General features: G+C 40.5%; 1 protein-coding gene across 1 annotated transcript; it reads left to right on the forward strand.

The window, feature by feature from the left end:
- The first annotated feature begins 7,578 nt into the window (after positions 1-7,578).
- On the forward strand, positions 7,579-10,093 carry LOC123970067 (early growth response protein 1-B). The gene is made up of 2 exons (XM_046047934.1): positions 7,579-7,860; positions 8,110-10,093. Exons 1-2 carry the CDS (start codon positions 7,704-7,706, stop codon positions 9,438-9,440), a joined length of 1,488 nt encoding a protein of 495 aa, XP_045903890.1. The 5' UTR covers positions 7,579-7,703; the 3' UTR covers positions 9,441-10,093.
- The last annotated feature ends 10,020 nt before the right edge of the window (positions 10,094-20,113 follow it).

Below are 20,113 nucleotides of genomic sequence, written 5' to 3' on the forward strand. Positions count from 1 at the left end.
CAAACAGCATCGGAGCTAACTAATGTGACTGCATAATAAACAGATGAGTCAGGGAGTGTTCATTTGCATATCATCCCAACCATGTCAGAGCGTCTATATAGCGAATATTTTGTGATTGCCGACTAACAATGAATTGTCCAGGGAATGCAGTGAGCATGGAGTGAACATGGTATCCAAATGGCCGCTACTAAATGTTGAAAGAGAATATTTTTATGCTGGAAATCATGCTACATCTGCAGAGTAATTATAAAGTTGTCTAATAGTTGCTGGAAATATCCCCCTTGTAGCACTGACTTCTGTATTGAATGTAATTACTGGGAATTTATGCTAGAGGGAGCTAATTAATAAGGCATTTGTGAGTGGAAAAGAGGTTTTTGAATACAGCTTAGCTATCATTTTACTTACAATGGAGAGCTACTTAGAATTAAAGCAGTATAAGTGGATAATTATGCTAATGGCTCAATTTGGATTTAAGATATCGTGGCAGGCAGTATTTCTACATGATCACTGCTCCTGCATTGCAGTGGCTCTCACACAGGTTTTCCGTGCGTATGTGGGCTTGTATGTTCATATCATCTCACTGGAGATATTAGACGTTTTGTCCTGAGGCCACAAATGTATGAGTGTGTGCGTACTGACATAACTTTTTTCGCTCCCATACAAATAAACAAGGTCTTTCGGGCAAACTGGCTATGAACTTCTGCTTCTTGTGACGTGTGCTTTTGTTTCCCTGTGCATTCCTCAGGCCTCATTGTGATGAACTGTTTACTGTGTCAATTTCTGTCAGTTTACCGCATGTTAATGTTGTTCGTGGAACTCCAGCTTTGACATCACTGCCCTCCCAGGACCGTGTTAACAGTGTTTGTTCTCCCTGACATCAAAACAGCAAGCCTTCCTTCTTCTCTTTAATTCAGTTGCCATCAGCATCATCGTCCACACTGGCCTAATTGCTGTTTATACTTAATGTTTGTCTGTAAAATACCCTGCAGAATCCAGCATCTCTAGCTCATTGTACCCTGCCTTTGCCCCCCAGAAGCTTGCTGTTGAGCACCAAACTTGCCTCAGCCAACATAGGTCTATGTATGTTATGTAAGGCCCACTATAAATAGGTTCACCCGGGATCTTTTGTCTTTACCTGATTCGCTCTTAGCCCAACAGTTTTTATTTCTGGAGAGAGCTGTGGAAGCTAGTGCAATGTAGAGCTGGCCGTTTCCATAGTTACTTTTGTTAGCTGCAAGCTCTTAACATTCTTCATCTGTTTCCTCACGTCTGCTGTTAGCTATTTGTTGGAATCTGTTTGCATTGCATGCCCCTATATTGACTGTTATGTCCATCAAAAAAGCAGTGATAGAAACAATGTTTCCTAATGATTAACATTTATATCTGTTCATACACCTTGTGGTGTCAATGGACTGGTCAGAAGTACATGCAATTAGTCCCATGTTGCAGGATAATGATTTCGTGCAGTAGATGTTATTGAGCTTCAGTTTAAGGGAATTGCTGGCGTATGTGGTGAAGCAAAAAAATTGCATTTAGTGTGAAATTACATATTTATTGCACTCTATTTATTGTTATCTAACATACTATCAGTTATCTGGGAGTGAAGGCATTCTTTAGTTTCGATTCAAACATTTTTGAATCAGTGAAGTCAAGAAAATAGGAAAATACACTGTTCTTTTTCATGGTTTTCTCTTGAAAATGTCCATGCAGTTAGGTAACAGCAGGTACAGTAGCTGGATCAGGCCCAAGAATTGGACTGTCAGAGTGCTGCGAGCATGGATCCAGCAGAGAAGAGGGCAAGGTGGGAGCCATGTGAGTGCAATGCGTGTGGAGGAGTCTGGGGGCATGGTTAAAGAAACACAGGGGCATTCCGCAATCACGATTGGAGAGCTGAATATGATTCTCACCCATCCTTGTTGTAGAACCAAAGAGTACAGGCAGCTGGGGACCAAAGTGGGCGAGTGCGAAAGTATTTTTGGATCGCACGGGAAACCTGCCACACCAACAGCAGCAGCAGCATCGGGGCCTGGTACCGGGCTTCCCTAACCCACTCCCACTCTCAGAGGAAGAGCAGGAGAGAGATGTTCCTTCAAAAGAAGAACCACGCTTCCGCTGCTTTTATTTTTCTTATTTGTGCTATTTTTCTATCAATTGCCCAATGTTTGAATGATGATGCAGTATATATATAACTATGCAGAGCCCAACATGACAGAGTGAGAGAGAGAAAGAGAAAGAGAGGGAGAGAAAATAACGAACTTGGCAGCTGAGGCGAGTATCTTGTATTTATAGAAAGTCGTGTTTCCGGCAGAGGTTTCTGTGGTTTTAGCACTCCCAATCCATTTTTGCGGTGTCTTACAGGCCCTATTGTATCCAGGTTTAGATTGAAGATGTTCCCTCATCTAACGCCTTGGGGGGAGATTTGTCTGTGAGACATGTCAGAATGTGATTTGGGGGAGGTAGATGAATTTCTCCAGCTGTTGTGCAACCCTGGCTTTTGTAGGATTGCTCCATGAAATCTGCCTTACATCCACAAACTTAAAAAGGCATTAGTCAAAAGTACAACACAGCACTTGAGGCTGAATGTAAATGTGTGTACTGTATGCATTTCATTACTATATGGATGCAGGCAAAGCTGTTGCCTACCTTTTTTTCTCTGGCTTTTTGCATTTGTCTTGTCGATCCAGTACAGTTTTTCCTGTATAACCTCTCCAGATCATGCTAGGTTTTAAGTGCTTTTTTATATCAAACAGCAATGGCAGCCTCTGCATCTCAGTGGATTTCCTGGTATGGATCAGGTTCTTCTATTATTTACTCTCAAACAGTGTGGGTTGCATAGTTGGTTGACAGAATGCCAAGGCATTGAGACTTTGAGGAGCTACTGTACATCAAGTGAGATATATTCCATTTTGAAGTAAAACTTGTAAGTCAGAATGGTTGTCTTTAATGCTGTCAAGTAGTAATTAAATTCACTTAAACTTTTTTGGTCTTCAGTTAGTCTGGGTTTAAAATGGTTATTGTCGATGAAGGACTGAGAAATATATATATATATATTTCTCAGTCCTTATATATATATATATATATATATATATATATATATATATATATATATATGTATATATATGATGATAAGAATAATCAATGATAACAGTGATGCTGGTCTCTGTCCAGTTGAAAATCTCAATTCTAAAACTATCATGGACAGAACCCAAATTAGATGTAATATGATCCATTGATGGGCCTTTAGTTTTTATCAATAGCTTGACTGCTGCACAGTTTAGCAAAATCAACAACATGCCACAGCTTGTAGATTTTGTCTAAAACAATGTGTTGTAAAAGCTAATGTTTTATATGTTGTCTGTGAATATGTTTCATAAATGCTCAATACAGAGAGAGACAACTGTGTTTGGCCATATTACTGGATTAGATGAGTTTAGGGTTGTCAGAAGAATAATATTAAAAGTTAAAATAAGAAACTATAGAACAGACATTACTGTCCACCCCATCCTTCATCTTGCAGGCAGTGATCTCAGAGGGCAGTCACTCCTCACTGCCTCTTCAACTCTATCAGGCACCCACCTGCAAGCACAACTCCCACGCCCTGTCCAGGAGAGAACCTGAAAATAGCCAGGGGGTTACATGTACAGGATGAAGAGAAGTATTTACCTTTCCCTGGGGCACAACACTTTCATTTCACTTCTGAAAGCAATATTTGCCATTACACACACAATCGATGAAGCTGGAGTAATGTCATCAACAATTTAATCAACAGAGACTGAACATTGTTCTGTTTGAGCATGTAGAGACAAAACTATTGTACTGTGCAAAATACTGTTGTTTTATGTAAGATGAGCTGTATTTTTGCTGAACAGGAGCATTTTTAGCCATGCTAGCAGCGTGACTCTAGGGATGGCAATGTCGGTGTGTCAGTCGGTTGTTCCACCACAGTCTGGACTGGGATATTGGTTTGGCCTTATATCTTGACAACTGTCAGGTCAACATTTCACTTTGTCCAGTACTAATGACATTCCCATCAACTGTACTTACCAAATGTTTGCATGCTAATATGCTAAACTCCGTGGTATAAATAAGGTATAAACATTATACCTGCTTAACATTAGCAGGTCAGTGTGAGCATGTCAGGATGCTGATGCTAACATTTAGCTTCACAGTTCCACTAGAATGGCTGTAGACTCTTGATCTTTTTAAATATGCATTAATATGTATATGCATTAAATTCGTAGTAGTGCCATATGCACATGGGCAATTTATTTGGAAGTTCCTATTAGGATTCCGGTAGCACTCTGTTAATAAAATACCTAAGTAATATAATATGTAGCTAGAAATATGGATTTAATTTGTTACCTTACGTAGACAGACAATTTTATTCTTTTGCTGAATTTTAAAAAACAAACACAGAACCTATTTTAGGTCAAGACTATATTTAAGCATGTTCCACTTGTGCTTTACTGAAATGATCCATTCAGTAGAAGTGCCAGGATATCTTTTCATTAAAGCAATGTTTCATCTTCTTTCCATAGCCAGTACTTTGAACTCTTCTGAAGTCAATATTCTTGTTAAAACATGGAAGCATTGTGTTGCTCTATTTTCTTTCTCAACCTACCACACTGTTCCCTAAGAAACAGGCGCATTTTGTCTCACAGTGCTAAGATGCAAGGGAATAAAGCAAAGGCTTTCATTTAACTTTCACAGGTATGCAGTTACCCCTGCGCTATAATGTCAGTAAGTGCTAACATTACATAAATCCATTACTTAGTCCCCGTGCTGTGGCATTTTATGGAGGAGAGAGGTTAGCCACACTGCAGTTATCATAACAGCATCCCGTGATCTGAACTCTGTGTGATCAGATTGGTTTTAATAGACTCTGGATTACTTGGAGGCAGTTCCTCAAAGCTAAACATCTCTGTGCCTAGAATTAGAGTGCACATCTAAGGTGAAAACGATTTGTTCAGGAGAATGTCACTGCTGCAACGAAAGAGCTTATACGCTATTATCATACACTACCTTAAAAAGATGACAGGGCAGCGTCTCTGAGATCCTTTGATACATTTTCCACCGTTCAGTATTGAAGGAGATAACATAAATCCGAGCAGTCTAGTATAAGCAGGCTGTGTATTATGTCTAATAGTCTTGTTGCATTTGAGCTGCACTAGACACAATATATTTTATTCCATGTTGCCCACAAGCTTTCTTATCTTCAGTTAAATTTGTCCATAACAGAGCACACTTGGATACAATTGGAATAACCTGAGCCCTGAGCTCACAGGAGCCCATTCATTGCAGTAAAAGAAAAATCCTGTGGTTATTGGTAAAATGCAGTATTTAATGGTGTGAAGGTATGATTTTCTGATATAACCTTGGTCCACTTATCTTATACAGCAGTGGTTTCAAACATTCTTGCTTGTGTCCAGCCATGTGAACTTGTGACCCCTTGTCACAGGTTGTTGTCAATAAAGGCCTCACAAAGGGTCACAAGATTGTTGTGGTAAGACATTTTCAAAAGCAACATTTTACCAAAAGAAAATCGTGTATATATTTTTTAAAATATTCTTTTCTTAGACATCTTTCTCATTAACAGTATTTCAAAACTGTTTTACCCCAACAATCTTGTGACTCTTTGTGAGGGTACCAAAAAATAGTAAAGTAAAACTACTCCTGTCAGTGTTATTCATCTAAGCAGCACTTTAATGTTGTAGTTGGTCAAGTTGGAGCTAATTTAACAGCTTTATATAGGTTTAAAACTATAACGATCCTGCATATTATACAAGCTGATCAAATCTGAGTGCAAAATTAAATATTTACTGAAGCTGTCAAATAAATGTAGTAAAATGTACAATATTGCCCTCTGAAATGTAGTGGAATAGAAGCAACAAGTGGCAAAAAAAGTGTACATCACCACTAAAATGTAGATTTTAGGGGCGATGTCTGTGGCTTGAATCTTTATTACAAGGGAATAAAACATATTGGACTCATATCATCCGATAAATGTGTTGATTGCCTTTGCATATTGCTAGTTATAGTATAATAATATACTGCTTAAACCTCTGCTCATTGTAGCCTATTCCGATTCTGTTGATGACTTTTACTGTAGAAAGAATTGCACCATATAATAAATGCAAAATCATTGTGATAGTAGTGACTTAGAATTCCCCATAGTCCTTTGGGGTGATATGCAAAAACAATTTGCCATTCCCACGAATAAAGAACCACAGGATCCATTGAGTGTACAGTGAAAAGTAAAGTGTGTGCTGCTGGTCCATGTGTGATCACATGGCTGAATGCCGCACCGTCGCTATCCATGGTCCTGAACCTCCAACCGGTGCCAGAGGTCTGCTGCAGACTGCAACGACTATGAAAGAGTATCGACTTTTTGTAATAGGAAGTGTGACCACGGAGGGCACCCAGCAACAGATAAACAGAAAAAATGCTTTGGGGGTTGAAATGTCATGTGAACAGTTGGGTTCAACCACTGAACACCTCAGGGGTGTTATTGACTCCCTTCAATGCTTTTAAAGGCCAAGGGTTCGTTTAGACTGGGCTTTGCAGTTATTCGCCCTGATGGTGTAAGCGACCGCAATTTCCAGGGACCACACGAGAGGCTGTGGATTTGTGAAAGTAAATCTAAGCAGTTGACTGCCGGGAGGAGTTGTTCATCTGAACTGCTAGAAAACATCTAGGCCATGCAGTCTGGCGTAGAAATGAGTTAAACTCACTGCTGGTTCTTCTATTTTTATATTCTTATATTAGAATAAAGCTAACTAGTGTTTATTTATATTCAAATACTGTATAAATTATACAGTAGGCCTGCATGCATGTATGGTAAGCTATATCCTGAAATATGTTAAAATTACACTAGTCCTATCTGTACAATTGCATTTTCCCTCTTAAACATAAAACATATTTAATTTCTAATTTCCCTACTTCAGCACTGTAGTACTTAAGACTCCCTAAGAGTATGTCTGTCACATGGAAAAACTGGAATATCCCACCAGTGAATGTCAGTTAAACAGCGCGGGTGTCCTCTTTTCTACCATGTGTTATCGCTTATACCCTGAGAGGATGGTCAAAACTAATCGGCGGATGGTGGAGGTACCGTCGCTGTTTGAGAAATATTACCTCCAGTGTGTGCTGGAGGGTGATACCACAACAGTATTTTAAGTCTGGCTTTGCTTTAATTGTATTTTAATTGAACTGATAAATCGTTACTGTGGAAAGAAATGCCATCATTACAACATTTTACCACCAACACTGGTCGCCACTTGTTGCAACGTCAGACTCCATCTCTCCAGTATGGGAGGAGGGAGGATTAGAAAGAGAAGGGGGGTGGGGACTCCGTCACATCCTCTGTCCATATATGGGCATGAAGTTTACACGCAGCGGGGAATCCTCTCACTGGAGCTGATGAATGGGGAGGAGGGCCGAGGGAGCTGCCAAAGTGTATATAAGGAGAGAGAGGGGAAGTCGCTGATGTGAAATCCACGGCAAGCAAATACCTACCGAGGAGCGGAGACGAAAAGGAATACCTTTAATTGCTTTTTACACCTTTTGACACAGACGTCTTTGGATCATTTGTTGAAAACCATCAAAAGGGGGGTTGAAAGAAAACAGTCATCTGCATAATTTGTTTTACAGTTTTCCCCTTTTACCTTTTTCCCTGGGAGAGACGGACTTCTAAGTGCATCATTATGTTGAACAATATGGATTTGAATGCGAAAGATTCTTTTTACCCTCAGTTTGAGAATTGCAGCAGTTCTTCCCTGGGAATGGAAAACAGCGTGCGGAAGGACAACCAGGAGGTGTACGTCGATGCAGAGCGGGGGGTACCTGCCCAGTTCGGCCACGGTGAGTTCGCATCTTTGCACAGTCGATTAAAATGTGCATGCATGAGAATTTAAATGTGTTAAATGTGAGCACCACAGAGAAATAGATAACTCCAAACGTGCAGTCGTGTATATCGAGGTATCTTATCAAGGCATTCCTGTGCCAAAATACGCATGTGTTTATGTAACGCTGTTTTTCCTCTTCGTTTATTTTGCACTTATTCTCAAAACACTCGCGGTGACAAAGTTTTCTCTTATTCTAATTTAACAGAAGGAGCCCCTGCAACCCTCAAAACCGAAGCTTCCAACTCGGAATTTGCTTTTAACCCATGCGAGTGCCCAAAAGACACCTACACCCCCTCCTCGCTCGCCTACTCTGGCAGTTTCTATGTTGAGGCATCTCAGGGAGCGCCGTGCAGCACCGAAACACTTCTCAATATGATCACTGAGATCGTGGGCATATCTACACTGCCACTTTCAGAAGTGCAACAGAGCGGCAGCAGTCGAGGAACTTATCCATCGCCTGCGCCGATGGACAGCAGCAATGGCAATTTTGGAGACCCCGGCGTCAAAAGGCAATCCTACACCTGCTCCGGACCTTCCCCCCCTGTATACTCTCCAGACGAGACGTGCCCGAGGTATGCTGATGATCAGGCTGGCAGCCAGGCCCAAGACCCGTCCACTTCCCAGCTAAGCTTCGGCTCTTCCCGAGCCCCGAACCAGAAGAAGGGTGAACCAAAGTCAGAGGCCGCTTCCTTCCCTGTTGTGGTCAAGAATGAGTTTGAAAGCAGCTGCTATGAGTGGGGGGCATTTAATAAATCTGACTGTTTGGAGTCGAGTTTCCAGACAGAAACCTTCCCCATGTCAAGCGATTTCCCCCCTGACCAGCAAATGGATGTTAAGGAACTTTTAGACACGTTTCCCCCAATCTGTCCCAACCCAGAGATGGAGTTTAAAGTGGAGGGAGGTATCAAACAGGAACCGTGTTTCTCTGACACTTGTTCTCAGAGCTACTCCAGCCCCCTGTACAATAATTACCTCCCACCACCTCCGATGGGCCTCTCCTCTAACCTGAAACCCTTCCCCGAACCTCCACAGTCATCCAATCAGTGTGATTCTTTATACACGTCACCAGCTTTACCGAGCACCATAGACTCCATCCTGTACTCTTCCTTGTTGCCAGATTCTTTTGCCCAAAGTTACACCACCCGTGCGACGAAGCCCCCAAGGGCCAGAAAGAGCCCCGCCGCCTCTCACGGCCCAGCCAAAGAGAAACCCTTCGCCTGCCCCATGGAGAGCTGCGACCGGCGTTTCTCTCGCTCGGATGAGCTCAACCGGCACATCCGCATCCACACGGGCCACAAACCTTTCCAGTGCCGCATCTGTTTGCGCAGTTTCAGCCGTAGCGATCACCTTACCACCCACACCAGGACTCACACCGGGGAGAAGCCGTTTTCCTGCGATGTCTGCGGCAAACGGTTCGCCCGGAGCGACGAGAGGAAACGGCACGGACGCGTACACCTGAAACAGAAGGAGAAAATGGAAATAAAGCCACAGGTGACCACCGGCGCATGGCCATTCACTCTTCCCGAGGGAATTTGAAGGCAAGGCTTTGCCCACAAATACAATATTAGGATCTTTCCGTCTTGGAAGATAAGCCAGCTGACTACAAGTTGATGTCTGAGTTGGGTTGACTGTAAGCCAATGCCTGACGCAAGAGGTTTTGCGAATATTACAATTTTTAGGAGCAGAAAGGGATAAAGAGGTCTGCTTCGGCCTTATTGCCTGCTGCTGATGCTGCTGACTTTATGCAAAGATGCATAAGTTGTAAAAGTCGGTAAACAGATCAACAGTGACTTGTTGCTGTTACTGTCAGTAGAGCCAAACCTCTCTGCTGCGGCATTGCATGACTGCTGTTCAGCACCTCTTCATCTGGACAGCTCCAACCTCCATCGCCTCCAAGCCTGGATGGATTGCACTTACAGATTATTAATATCTCCATTTAAGATTCTTATTTTCTGCTTTTAGCATTCTTAGAGCAATGGTTTGGACTATGTTTCTTAAAATGCATGTTTATGTCAGTGTTTCTTTCCTTTAACTGGAATATCAACCACTGTCAAGGTACTCCTTCACTCCATAGTGAGGGTTATTGACATGAATGTAGGCTAACACATTTATGGCTTTGACCATAAATGTGTCCATCTTTGATCAAATTTAGTGTTTGTTTAACTTCTTATCATTTGGTTGTCAGTGTTTATTTGTCATTGGTCTTTGTATTGTGTTACAATTGTTTGGATTATTACAATTGTGAAAGATATATCATAAATGGGAAATAAATATATTTGTATTACTGTACTTCTTTGTATTTTTATAGCTAACTGTATATTTTACATTAATCACATTTGAACGTCATTTATCAAGGTGAAATGTATTCTAAATCATTAATAATGTCTTGGTTTTTGAGGGCTATTGTTTAGTAACACAATATTTTAAATGTTACAATTTGATATCAGAAACATTTTCGCACTTCATCCCATTGTTGGTATGATTAGAGTTATTTATTTGAACAGCTGATCTACATTTAAAAGGGACCAGTATGTTAACTAGTTGTGGTACGGCTTTTCAACAAAAATGATTTTATGGTATGTACAGAAGTATGTTTAATCAAGCTAGACATGACTAGCAAATCATATAAACATTGCTTTTGAGTAATCAGGTAGCACACATTGCTGCGAGTTTCTGTGGACTTTACCTTGGTGATGAAAGGGTTTTGACTTCTGGTATCTTTTGCTGGAGATACTGTATGCTGAAATGTTCACTTTAGCAAAAAAACAAAAAAACAAAAAAAAAACCCATCACCAACCACACAATGTTGAGAGTTTGGTGAAATTGTCACCAACAGGGTTCTGCAAAAAAGTTATTTAACTCGCCTTAAGTTATATTAACTGTTCAAGTAAAGATTTTGTACATATACAGTTTCTACAATACTTTAAATTAATATTGATGTTGTTATTTTTATGAAAAGTTTATGAACAAAATAAACATTTTCTGGAAGCAGCAAGTTTCTTGTGCATGGTTTAGACTGATCACAGTGACTATTTTCTCCTTCTTACTCTGCCCAAACTGTTTCATACAGTGTTGGGACCACCCATCAGAGCATTCAGATGAGTGTATGTCTTCTTAAAATATACATTATAACAGCACCACGTTGTAGCCCTAGCATAAGACATCACAGTTCTGCCCTGTGACTCACAAAGCTTTTGACACAAATACACTAAAGTGAATACACTGTTACTCAGCGCCGTGATTCTGAATCCCCCGGACTTCAGAGATTGATTTTCTCATATTGTAAATGTAGAGAGGAACATCATGGACACTGTGGTAATCTCTACGGGAAACCTGTTACACAGGACATTTTCTTGCCATGTCAATGACATGATCTGATGCTCTCAGTTCATTCATTCCTTTGTTCATTCACTCATCCATTTTTGCAATAAAAGAATATTAATTTCCACCCTATTGCTGAAGTCGATTATGGTCTATTATCATGTATTTTTCCTCTAAAAGAATGGTGGTACTGAAGTCTCCTCTTGTCAAAACTGCCTGTGCATTCCTGTAAATGCAGTAAATGGTCTCTGTGGCTATAAAAATAGAGATAAAGAAAAACAATGGTGCAAGCTACTGCTTTTTTTGTAATAGGGAGGGCATTTTTTTCAAAGCAGTATCAAGAACAGAATGGCACTGCATTTCCATGTGGAGTGGTACAATTCCCAACACTTTGAGCATAGTACAAGTAATGTCTAAGGTAAGCAAATGCGACTTGTTTAAGGTGCAAAGTGTGCATGGTAGAGATTTTGGGGAGAAGACTGCTGTGTCCATACTTAAAATAGGATTTCAAGATGTCCTGTGCATCTTTCTAGGATGCCAAGATCTTACAATCTGTCATTGCAAGCCATGCAGGCATGTATTATCAGGGACTCCGCGGTACGTAGGACATGCATGTGCCCGTGACGCAGTCGGCTGGCAGAACACTACTTTGCTTGCCCACGACAGTGCGTAAGTGCCTGCGTTGTCTGTAGCTGACAAACATACTGTACCAGTGTGAAAATGCAAGCTGCCACATGGAGCACTGTGAATAGTATGTACCCATCCTCTCCTGTCCATCACTCATGACTACTTACAATAGCACAGGGCCCAACTAGCATCAACACACACTCCCTCATCCATGTTGTTTTAGTGGCAAACATTGTCCAGCGATGGATAGTTGAGGTTTTGAATTGCAGTGATGTGCAGTCACAGTGACCATTATCCAGACACTTGAAGACTGAAGAGTTATTGAACTCTGGCCAGTGATGGAATTTCTGCATTTGTGCATTTGGAAGCTCAAATTCACATTTGCATACTGTAAATGGCCCTTGATATATCTACAGCATGTGCGTACGGTTTCAGCTGTGTTGTCTTTATCAAATACGTTTACAATGTCAAAAACCTTCCTAGCTTGTGCTTTGATACAGACAAAAGACATAAATCAGTTCTTTTCAACTGACTGACATTTATGGTTTTTTTTACTCCTGTAGATGTGCGTAATTGCTGAAGCCATTAAGTAATTGTGCGGGGAGGGCACATGACCGCCACTGAGAACCATGCTTCTCAGAACATGGACCTCTGCTGTGAATGGTAGTCCATTAAATCCTTGCCAGGATATTACTAATGCAAATATGTTAACATTAGGACTGCTGCACAAGGAGGGGTGGGGGGTTATCCAAGGTAATGTCTCGGTGTGACTAACATAGTCCATATGTCACCAGATGTGATTTCACTTCTTCATTGTCTCATCCAATTAATCGCTTGATGTAGGATTGCTTCTGGATAAGTCAGTGGGACTATTTATCTGCTCTACCAAATGAGTACTTTGGCTCAGGATTAAATGAAAAAATCCTTAAAATTGACAGTGAAGGATTAGATGGGCCCAAATTCTGAGGATAAGTGTCACTGCAGAATGATATGTACTTACATGTTCATTACTTGTAAGCACAAGCTTTCTCTTTCTTCTGATTGGCACACAAAAATCTATTTTTCAATTTCTTTTGCATCATACACAAGCAAATACTGATCTCCAATAGGTGTGTGTTACCAGTATATAGACTGATAAGTGAACCGTGCCACCCTCCTCAGTGTCAAGCCCATCCACATGTGTTCTGCCATTAGACGCCTGAAGTTTGTCTTAAGAGGGACAAGTGCAGCCCCAGTCGTCTCTGAAGAGCCCAACATCCCTTTTATCCATGCTTGAACTCCAAACAATTCTACCTCTACAACAATAATCCAATAATGACTTTCAGAATGTATGAAAATGAATTTATTTGCTTATATGAAGGATCTGAGGCAGTTTCAGTTGCTCAAGCTTCAGGTATCAGGTCACCTCAAGTACCTATTAATAATCACAGTCCTACTTGAGACGGTCTATATGGCCACACAGTCTCATTCGCTTGTGGATTGATCTATTGTGGGGTAATCACCACATAATTTTATGCGCACCTTTAAAATGTGCAACAGGGCACGTCATGGTCCTTGGGGTGGGCTCAGTAATCAAGGTGCATAATCGCATGGCGGTAATGGCAATCAGGCTTAGCAGATTAATTCCTTGGATCATACATCAGCCTGTCGGTCCTGTATCTGATCATGAAGAAGGGTGTAGGTGGTCTGGAGAGTGCAGGTGATTAAAAAGAAGAGAACCATTACGGTGAGAAGGAGCTCGTTATGCAAACATTTTTAAGTGCCTAATTCTTTCCATTGTTCTGGCTCCCAAATTCTTCATTTGTATTACTGATCAGGCGAAGCACAAAACTGAGTAAAGAACTTTTCCCTTGCTCCTTCATAAACTAGAAGTTAGCTCCAGGATCAAGGACTCCAGTCTACCACATTTATCCTGGGCATAACATCTCTATGGTAACTACCTCAAAGGACTTGCAGTATATGTTGCACTTTATGGTAATGCAAAGCGGTGAACATGCATTCACACACCAAGGAACATTCACAGCTGCCCTTGGAACATTTCAGGGTTGAGTCCTTACAACACAGGAATCTGGAATCTGGTCAATGGAAATATTCTTTTCAGTCCATAGAAACAGCTTTGTAACCCTACTCATTTCTTTTTAACCTGTTGGTCTGAAATCCCGGTGTGTTGGATACTTGTTTCTTGAGGTAAGTATAGGAACGGGTACCATTTATCTTAACAGCATAACATGAACATAAATAATTTAAAACCGCTATAATCAGTATTTTTATATTAACAATAAATGACTATCTGCAATGTCTCCTGGTTACGGGGACGCTCTTTGTCTCTGAAAGCTTTCCGACAACACGGGAAGTGAACGGGCAGACAATAAAGAACAAGAACAAGGTTAAGGAATAAGATTGTTTCATGTGAAAGGAGACTCATGTAGTGACAAACCCAACAAATATTATTACCTCATTCTGTAGTTCCGCTCAGCTCTGTGGAGTATTTTAGCATCTTTCAGCTCATTGTTTAGGTTTTTACGAACCACAACTTTAATGCTTTGGTTCACTGTTTCTGTTTACTGCTCTCATAGTGTAGTATTCAGCTGCAACAGACAGCTGTTTTCACAGCTCACTGTAGACTGTCCGCCAGCAGTGGACAGACAAAGTTATCAACTAGCTGGTGAAGACAGTGGAGCATTTAGCAGCTAAAGAGCAGAAGCTGGTGAAGACTGAAAACAGAACTGAAAGGACGGTGAATTTTGGATTTGCATTCATCAGGTGGCCAGAAACACAACTACAAATGAATGCTAATTTTGCACCTTATCTGCTGGATGTGTAAATAAACAGCTGTTTATAAGGTGATAATATGTTTGTGTTGTGTTCACAGCTTGTTTCAGCCACCGCCAAGTTCACCAAAAAAGAATCAATTATTTTCAGGTTTAATATAAATGTATTAAAGACAAATTGAGCCTCTAGAATTTCAAGGAAAAAAGGAAATACCATCATACGTCTTCCATCAAGACAACCTGCTCATGTTCTGAAAACAGACCTGATTAGCTTCTCTCCCCCTCCTTCCATAACAAATGAATGAATATGAATGAATGAATATTTATTATTCAAGTGGTATACACCTAAAGGTTCCCAGCCCACATGGACTTACAAGACACTACTTATATTACATTCCGAGAGGGAACAAGAAAAACCACAACACATTATATCACATATATACTTACAGTACATACATCACTGATCTTACCCAAGCACAAAAAGAGCTGACACATTGCTCTGGATGGTAAGTGTGCTTAGTAACACAATATGCTCTCAGTTTTGGCTTGCTTAACATTTCTTCTGACCATTTTTCTTTATACTTTTCAAATATCAGAGACTTAAAATAACTAACCCTTGTAGTGTTAGTTATTTTAAGTCTCTGATATTACAACTTATATAACAATCCATAACAATACCACACTGACTGTGGTCCATGGTAGTTTGGACGGCTGTGACAGCAGCTTGTAGTGACAACAGGATGAAATGTAAACCATTAACCCGATCAGCCGGTGGCAGAGTACTCCAGCTTCCTCTAACAGTGAATGATCAGTCAAATCACTCATGATATATATAAATAAAACACCTATGCTCTCATCACTTTGTTGGTGGAACAAAGCTGAATAACCTTTTTACAATGAAATACCCAGCACAAATACTTTGACGTTTGTAGGGGAAATACGCCTCGGGTGCAAATATATGATAAACTCCATGAGAGGAACATAGCTGGAAGCATCCTAGATTGACAGTAATGACTCTGAAGGAAGTTTGTGCTTGTGCAAAAAAAAAAATGCCCATCATGCTATTACTTGCTGCAAATATCTAGAAACCTGCTGTCACATTAGCATGCAGCCATCTCGCAAAGTATTTCAAATAAAAGAAATGTGTAAAATCCACTCTTCCATATAACATCACCATACACACACACAACTGTTAACCCCTTTTCCCATAAAATAAATTACGGTATGACCATGTGTCCAGTAGAGCTGTGAGTGATTACTTTAGTGCTTTGACATTTGCAACAGCAGTAATGAGGCATGTCTGTGACAGCTGTGTCACTACCAGCAGCCCATGTCTCGGCTGTTCAGTTCAACGCTGGGAAGGAGGCATACTGTGGCCAAACACTGGCACTCTCTCTAGATAATGATGGCTCACCCATAGAGAAGCAAAGAGAACGTGTCGAAGTCTGAGGGAATCTGTGCGCATGTGTGTTTCAGTGAGAGAAAGAAGTGAGTGAGGGAGGCCAATTGAGAGTGTATGTGAAGTGTATTAGTACGTGTGTGTGTGTGTGTGTGTGTGTGTGTGTGTGTGTGTGTGTGTGTGTGTGTGTGTGTTTGTATATGGATGTCTGTCATTGCCAAGATGGAATCAGAGACTGGGAGAGGAGGCTGGGCTGGGACATAAAGACTAGTAGTATAAAAATGAGTGGGCTGAACATGCTCAGCTCATACAGTGCACCCTCCCGTCAAGCAGGGCGATGATTTGCATGTGCACACCAGCCTCAACGCCAACTACAGTATGTATTCTGCATCTAAATTAACCATCCAAATCAAGCATCGCTCTTCGGATCTCCATGAAATGTATGCAAAATGTAGCTACTTCAGCATTAGCAGCTTTGCTTTCTCTGCCGCAACAGTTGTTTTAATGCCAGCTGAATTCTGATAGCTGGGGATTGTAGCCATTAGTAAAGAATAACAGAGACCACAGAGCCTCATTATTTATAATTTTTATTTGAATGACCTAAATCATATAGATGGAATCAGACTGTGGTTCTTTATAAAGGTTTAAGATCACTTACTTTGTGTTTAAGTGTATTTTTTTGTTTATTTTAACATTAGGAGAGCTCTTCTATTAAATTCTGTTTGTCTTTGTGCTATTGTGTTATTTTTCATTCTGGTTTAATCTACTCTGTTCTGCTGTATTCTGTTCCATTCTATTAGATTCTGTTATCTTCTATTCTGTTTTAATCAATCACATTTTGTACAGTTCTGCTTTATTCTATTTTATTCTGTTGTATTGTATTCTATTATTTTGTGTTGATCAGCCTCCAGTCTTTGTATTTATTATTTATTCTGCAGCTTAATAGCTCTGGCAATGTTTTCCCAATTGGATAATAAAGAGTCTGCACTGTGGCTAGTAACTATAGCTGTCAGATAAATGTAGTGGAGTAAAAAGCACAATATTTCCCTCTGAAATGAAGTGGTAATATACATAACTATAAAGCAAATAAAGTAGAAATACTCAAGTAAAGTACTCGTTGCACGTAAAAGTACAAAACTTGAGTAAATGCACTTTCCACTACTGGTTTCCTTGTAGATCAGTAAGGATATCTTTAACACTACTGAGCACAACTTAAAAGTACTATTAAGTTATATTTTTTCAGGTAGCCCTTCCTGCAGCTGTAGGACATAACTGCATACATTTACTCAAGTACAATAGTATTTTGAGATACATGTAATTCGTTGAGTATTTCCATTTACTGCTACAGCATTAAAACATATGTGTTTATGCATCTGAAATAATAATCATTTAATATATAATTACAATAGTCTGACAGGGGCCTTTTCCTTTTGATACTTGAAGTGTATTTTGCTGATGTTACTTTTGTACTACAGGACTTTAATAGTTCTTCCGCCACTGCCTGCTTGTACTCTCTGCTTTCATCCCCCTCTGGTTAGCAGCATAGCCAAGCTGTAGCATCACACAGTCCCCTCCTTATTCTTCACTGTTCCCTCTCAGTAGTGCATAATGGCCAGATCTGCCCTCCCAGTGGCTTTTAGCTGGTGATGGACGTCACTTTCACGGGGGGGGGGAGAGCACAGAGAGTGACGTCTCCCCCTGTCTGAGTGTATAGGAGCCATGCTGGGGTCACACAGGGGTGTATACAGTACAGTATGTTTCCCAAGCCTAAAAGCCCAAGTCTAAAAGCCCCAGCCATATATCAGACAGAAGCTGTCTCTGATCTCAAACCTGTAGAGTGTTGGAAACCTAAAGAGACATGTTTTGTCCCCCTCCTGTGATTCTTGGCGCTTTAAATGGGGCCTTTCATATGTATGAGTCACATCAGCAGTACACATTTAAAAATCAAAATGCTTTCTCTCACTGCAGGCCCAAAGTCTCTTGTCTTGTGTTGTAAGCAATCAGCATGTGAATTAACAATGTGATTTAGGTTGTAGTTATTTTAATTGCTTTTGTAGCCTTGGAAAGAACGTTATGGCTGAAAATGAAGAAATTGAGCGCCTTAAATGTGTGATTTATGCTGTAGCACAGTAGATGAGCATATAAAACACTGCAAAAATGTATAAAATACAACATATAAAGTTATTTATAAATAAAGTCAAAATCCTCCAATCCAGGCCTTACGGCATAAATTGATACTTTCTGTCAAAGGTACAAATCATTTAATTTCCATTTTTCTAAATCAAGTTTCCTGCACAGAATAAATAAAGAGAATAATGTTACATTCAGCTTTGAAAAATTTGCAGCACAAATGCTTAGTGAGGAAACAGAAGAGGGAAAAGAGTCTGCTCTGTTGTTGTTAGTCATCTGTGATCCTGTCACTCAATGCTGTGGCGGCATAGGGTCCGCTTCCTGTTAACAAGATATGTTTACAGCATCAGCATTGGGCTCCCACCGTCTGTGTATTTGTGCATTTATACTCCTTGTCACTCCTCAGGATTGATGCATCCACATGTCCGTTAACTATTAACTAATCAGGAACTGCCATCTTTGGGGAGACAGATAGTGACAGGGCCCCCGGTCATCCACAGTGCTCTGTGGCTGAGGCAGGCTTTCCTTTGTTATGGACCCAAAATGGTGTCCAGTGGCAGGATGCTTTGTCTAACCATTAACTAGATTCTTGGCACTTGGCTTACCACTGAGGTGACAAATCACAATGCTCCCCAGAACTTTGGGCTGGAGAAATATTAACCCCACCTGAGCTGGGGGCTCTTCCTCTATCGTCCTGCAGATAAGTGAAGAGATGCTGATCCTTCCATCACCATCAGCTTCTCCTTCCTCCTACTCATCCACTCTCAGTGTTTGTGTCTCTTCTGGCACCACTGACAGTGGCGTCTTGTGAAGGAGGAAGATAGATTGATATGATGAGAGGTAGCCTAGATGTGCTGCTTCCTGCCTCTGGACGAGAAAAAGATAATTTATGGACTCATCACTTTGCGGGTTGCGAAAACAGTATTTTTTTCTGACAAAGAACAACCCTCAAAGAAATTATCATTATGAACGAATACAGAAGTATGATTGAAGTTGAACAATCACTTAAACAGTCGTAGAGCTGTTACAATCAAGGACTTTAATTTATGTAGCAGATTCTCTTCATTTGTGATCTCCTACAGCACCTGTGTGGTACACAGTCATTTTTAATGTGACCATGTTTCTATTCATATGGCCCATTCACTATGCCCTTGAATGTTGAAGGTCTCCCTGTGTTTAACACCTCCGAAATATTTTCTCCCTCCTTCCACGAGAAGTTAAAAGGGTGACCGATTTAGCTGTTGCATCCATCATTAAATCCTGTACCCCTTCATAAAGTCAGCAGACCTCCATGGTGTCTCGGTCCCGCACTGTAATGGCCGCTCATGGTCCAAATGGACTGAAGAGCTTTCATGTGTCCTGAACAGTCTACTCCTCTCATTACGGACCATAGTGATCTCACATCAAACAGCCTCATTATTTTCATCGAGGGAGGAAGCGCAAGTGTGTGACGAGTTGGAGCTACAAAGTGACTACCAAGTTCAAATAAAATCTGCACTTTGTGGTTATGCTATGCAAGCAAAATGCTGCAGAGATTAAAGTGTTTCTCCAGACTGGTTTCACTCATATTTACACAGGATTTGGTGAAAATTATGTGGAATCATGACCTCTAATGTTTCAGCTTCTTCAGTGTCAAAGCAGTAGAAATGTACTTTATGCATGCTGCGCCATCATAGAATTAAATCCAAAATATACTGTGATTAGGATGAATAAAATTAACATTACTGTATCCTACATACCTGTGTCATAAATGGCTTTTCACAATCTGATAATTAAAGTGCACCAAACATGTTTTGATATTGCAGAGATCATCATATTAGTTCTCAGCTGAATAATGCCTATTTATAGTTTTGAAGCATTTTGCACCATTTACATAAAAAGCCTCTAATACTAGCCTAATTTAATATTAGCTGACAACAATTTGACAAGGCAAGATCAAAGGTTAAGCTAACATACAATGG

This window comes from Micropterus dolomieu, linkage group LG04, assembly GCF_021292245.1.
Source record: "Micropterus dolomieu isolate WLL.071019.BEF.003 ecotype Adirondacks linkage group LG04, ASM2129224v1, whole genome shotgun sequence".
Taxonomy (NCBI): domain Eukaryota; kingdom Metazoa; phylum Chordata; class Actinopteri; order Centrarchiformes; family Centrarchidae; genus Micropterus; species Micropterus dolomieu.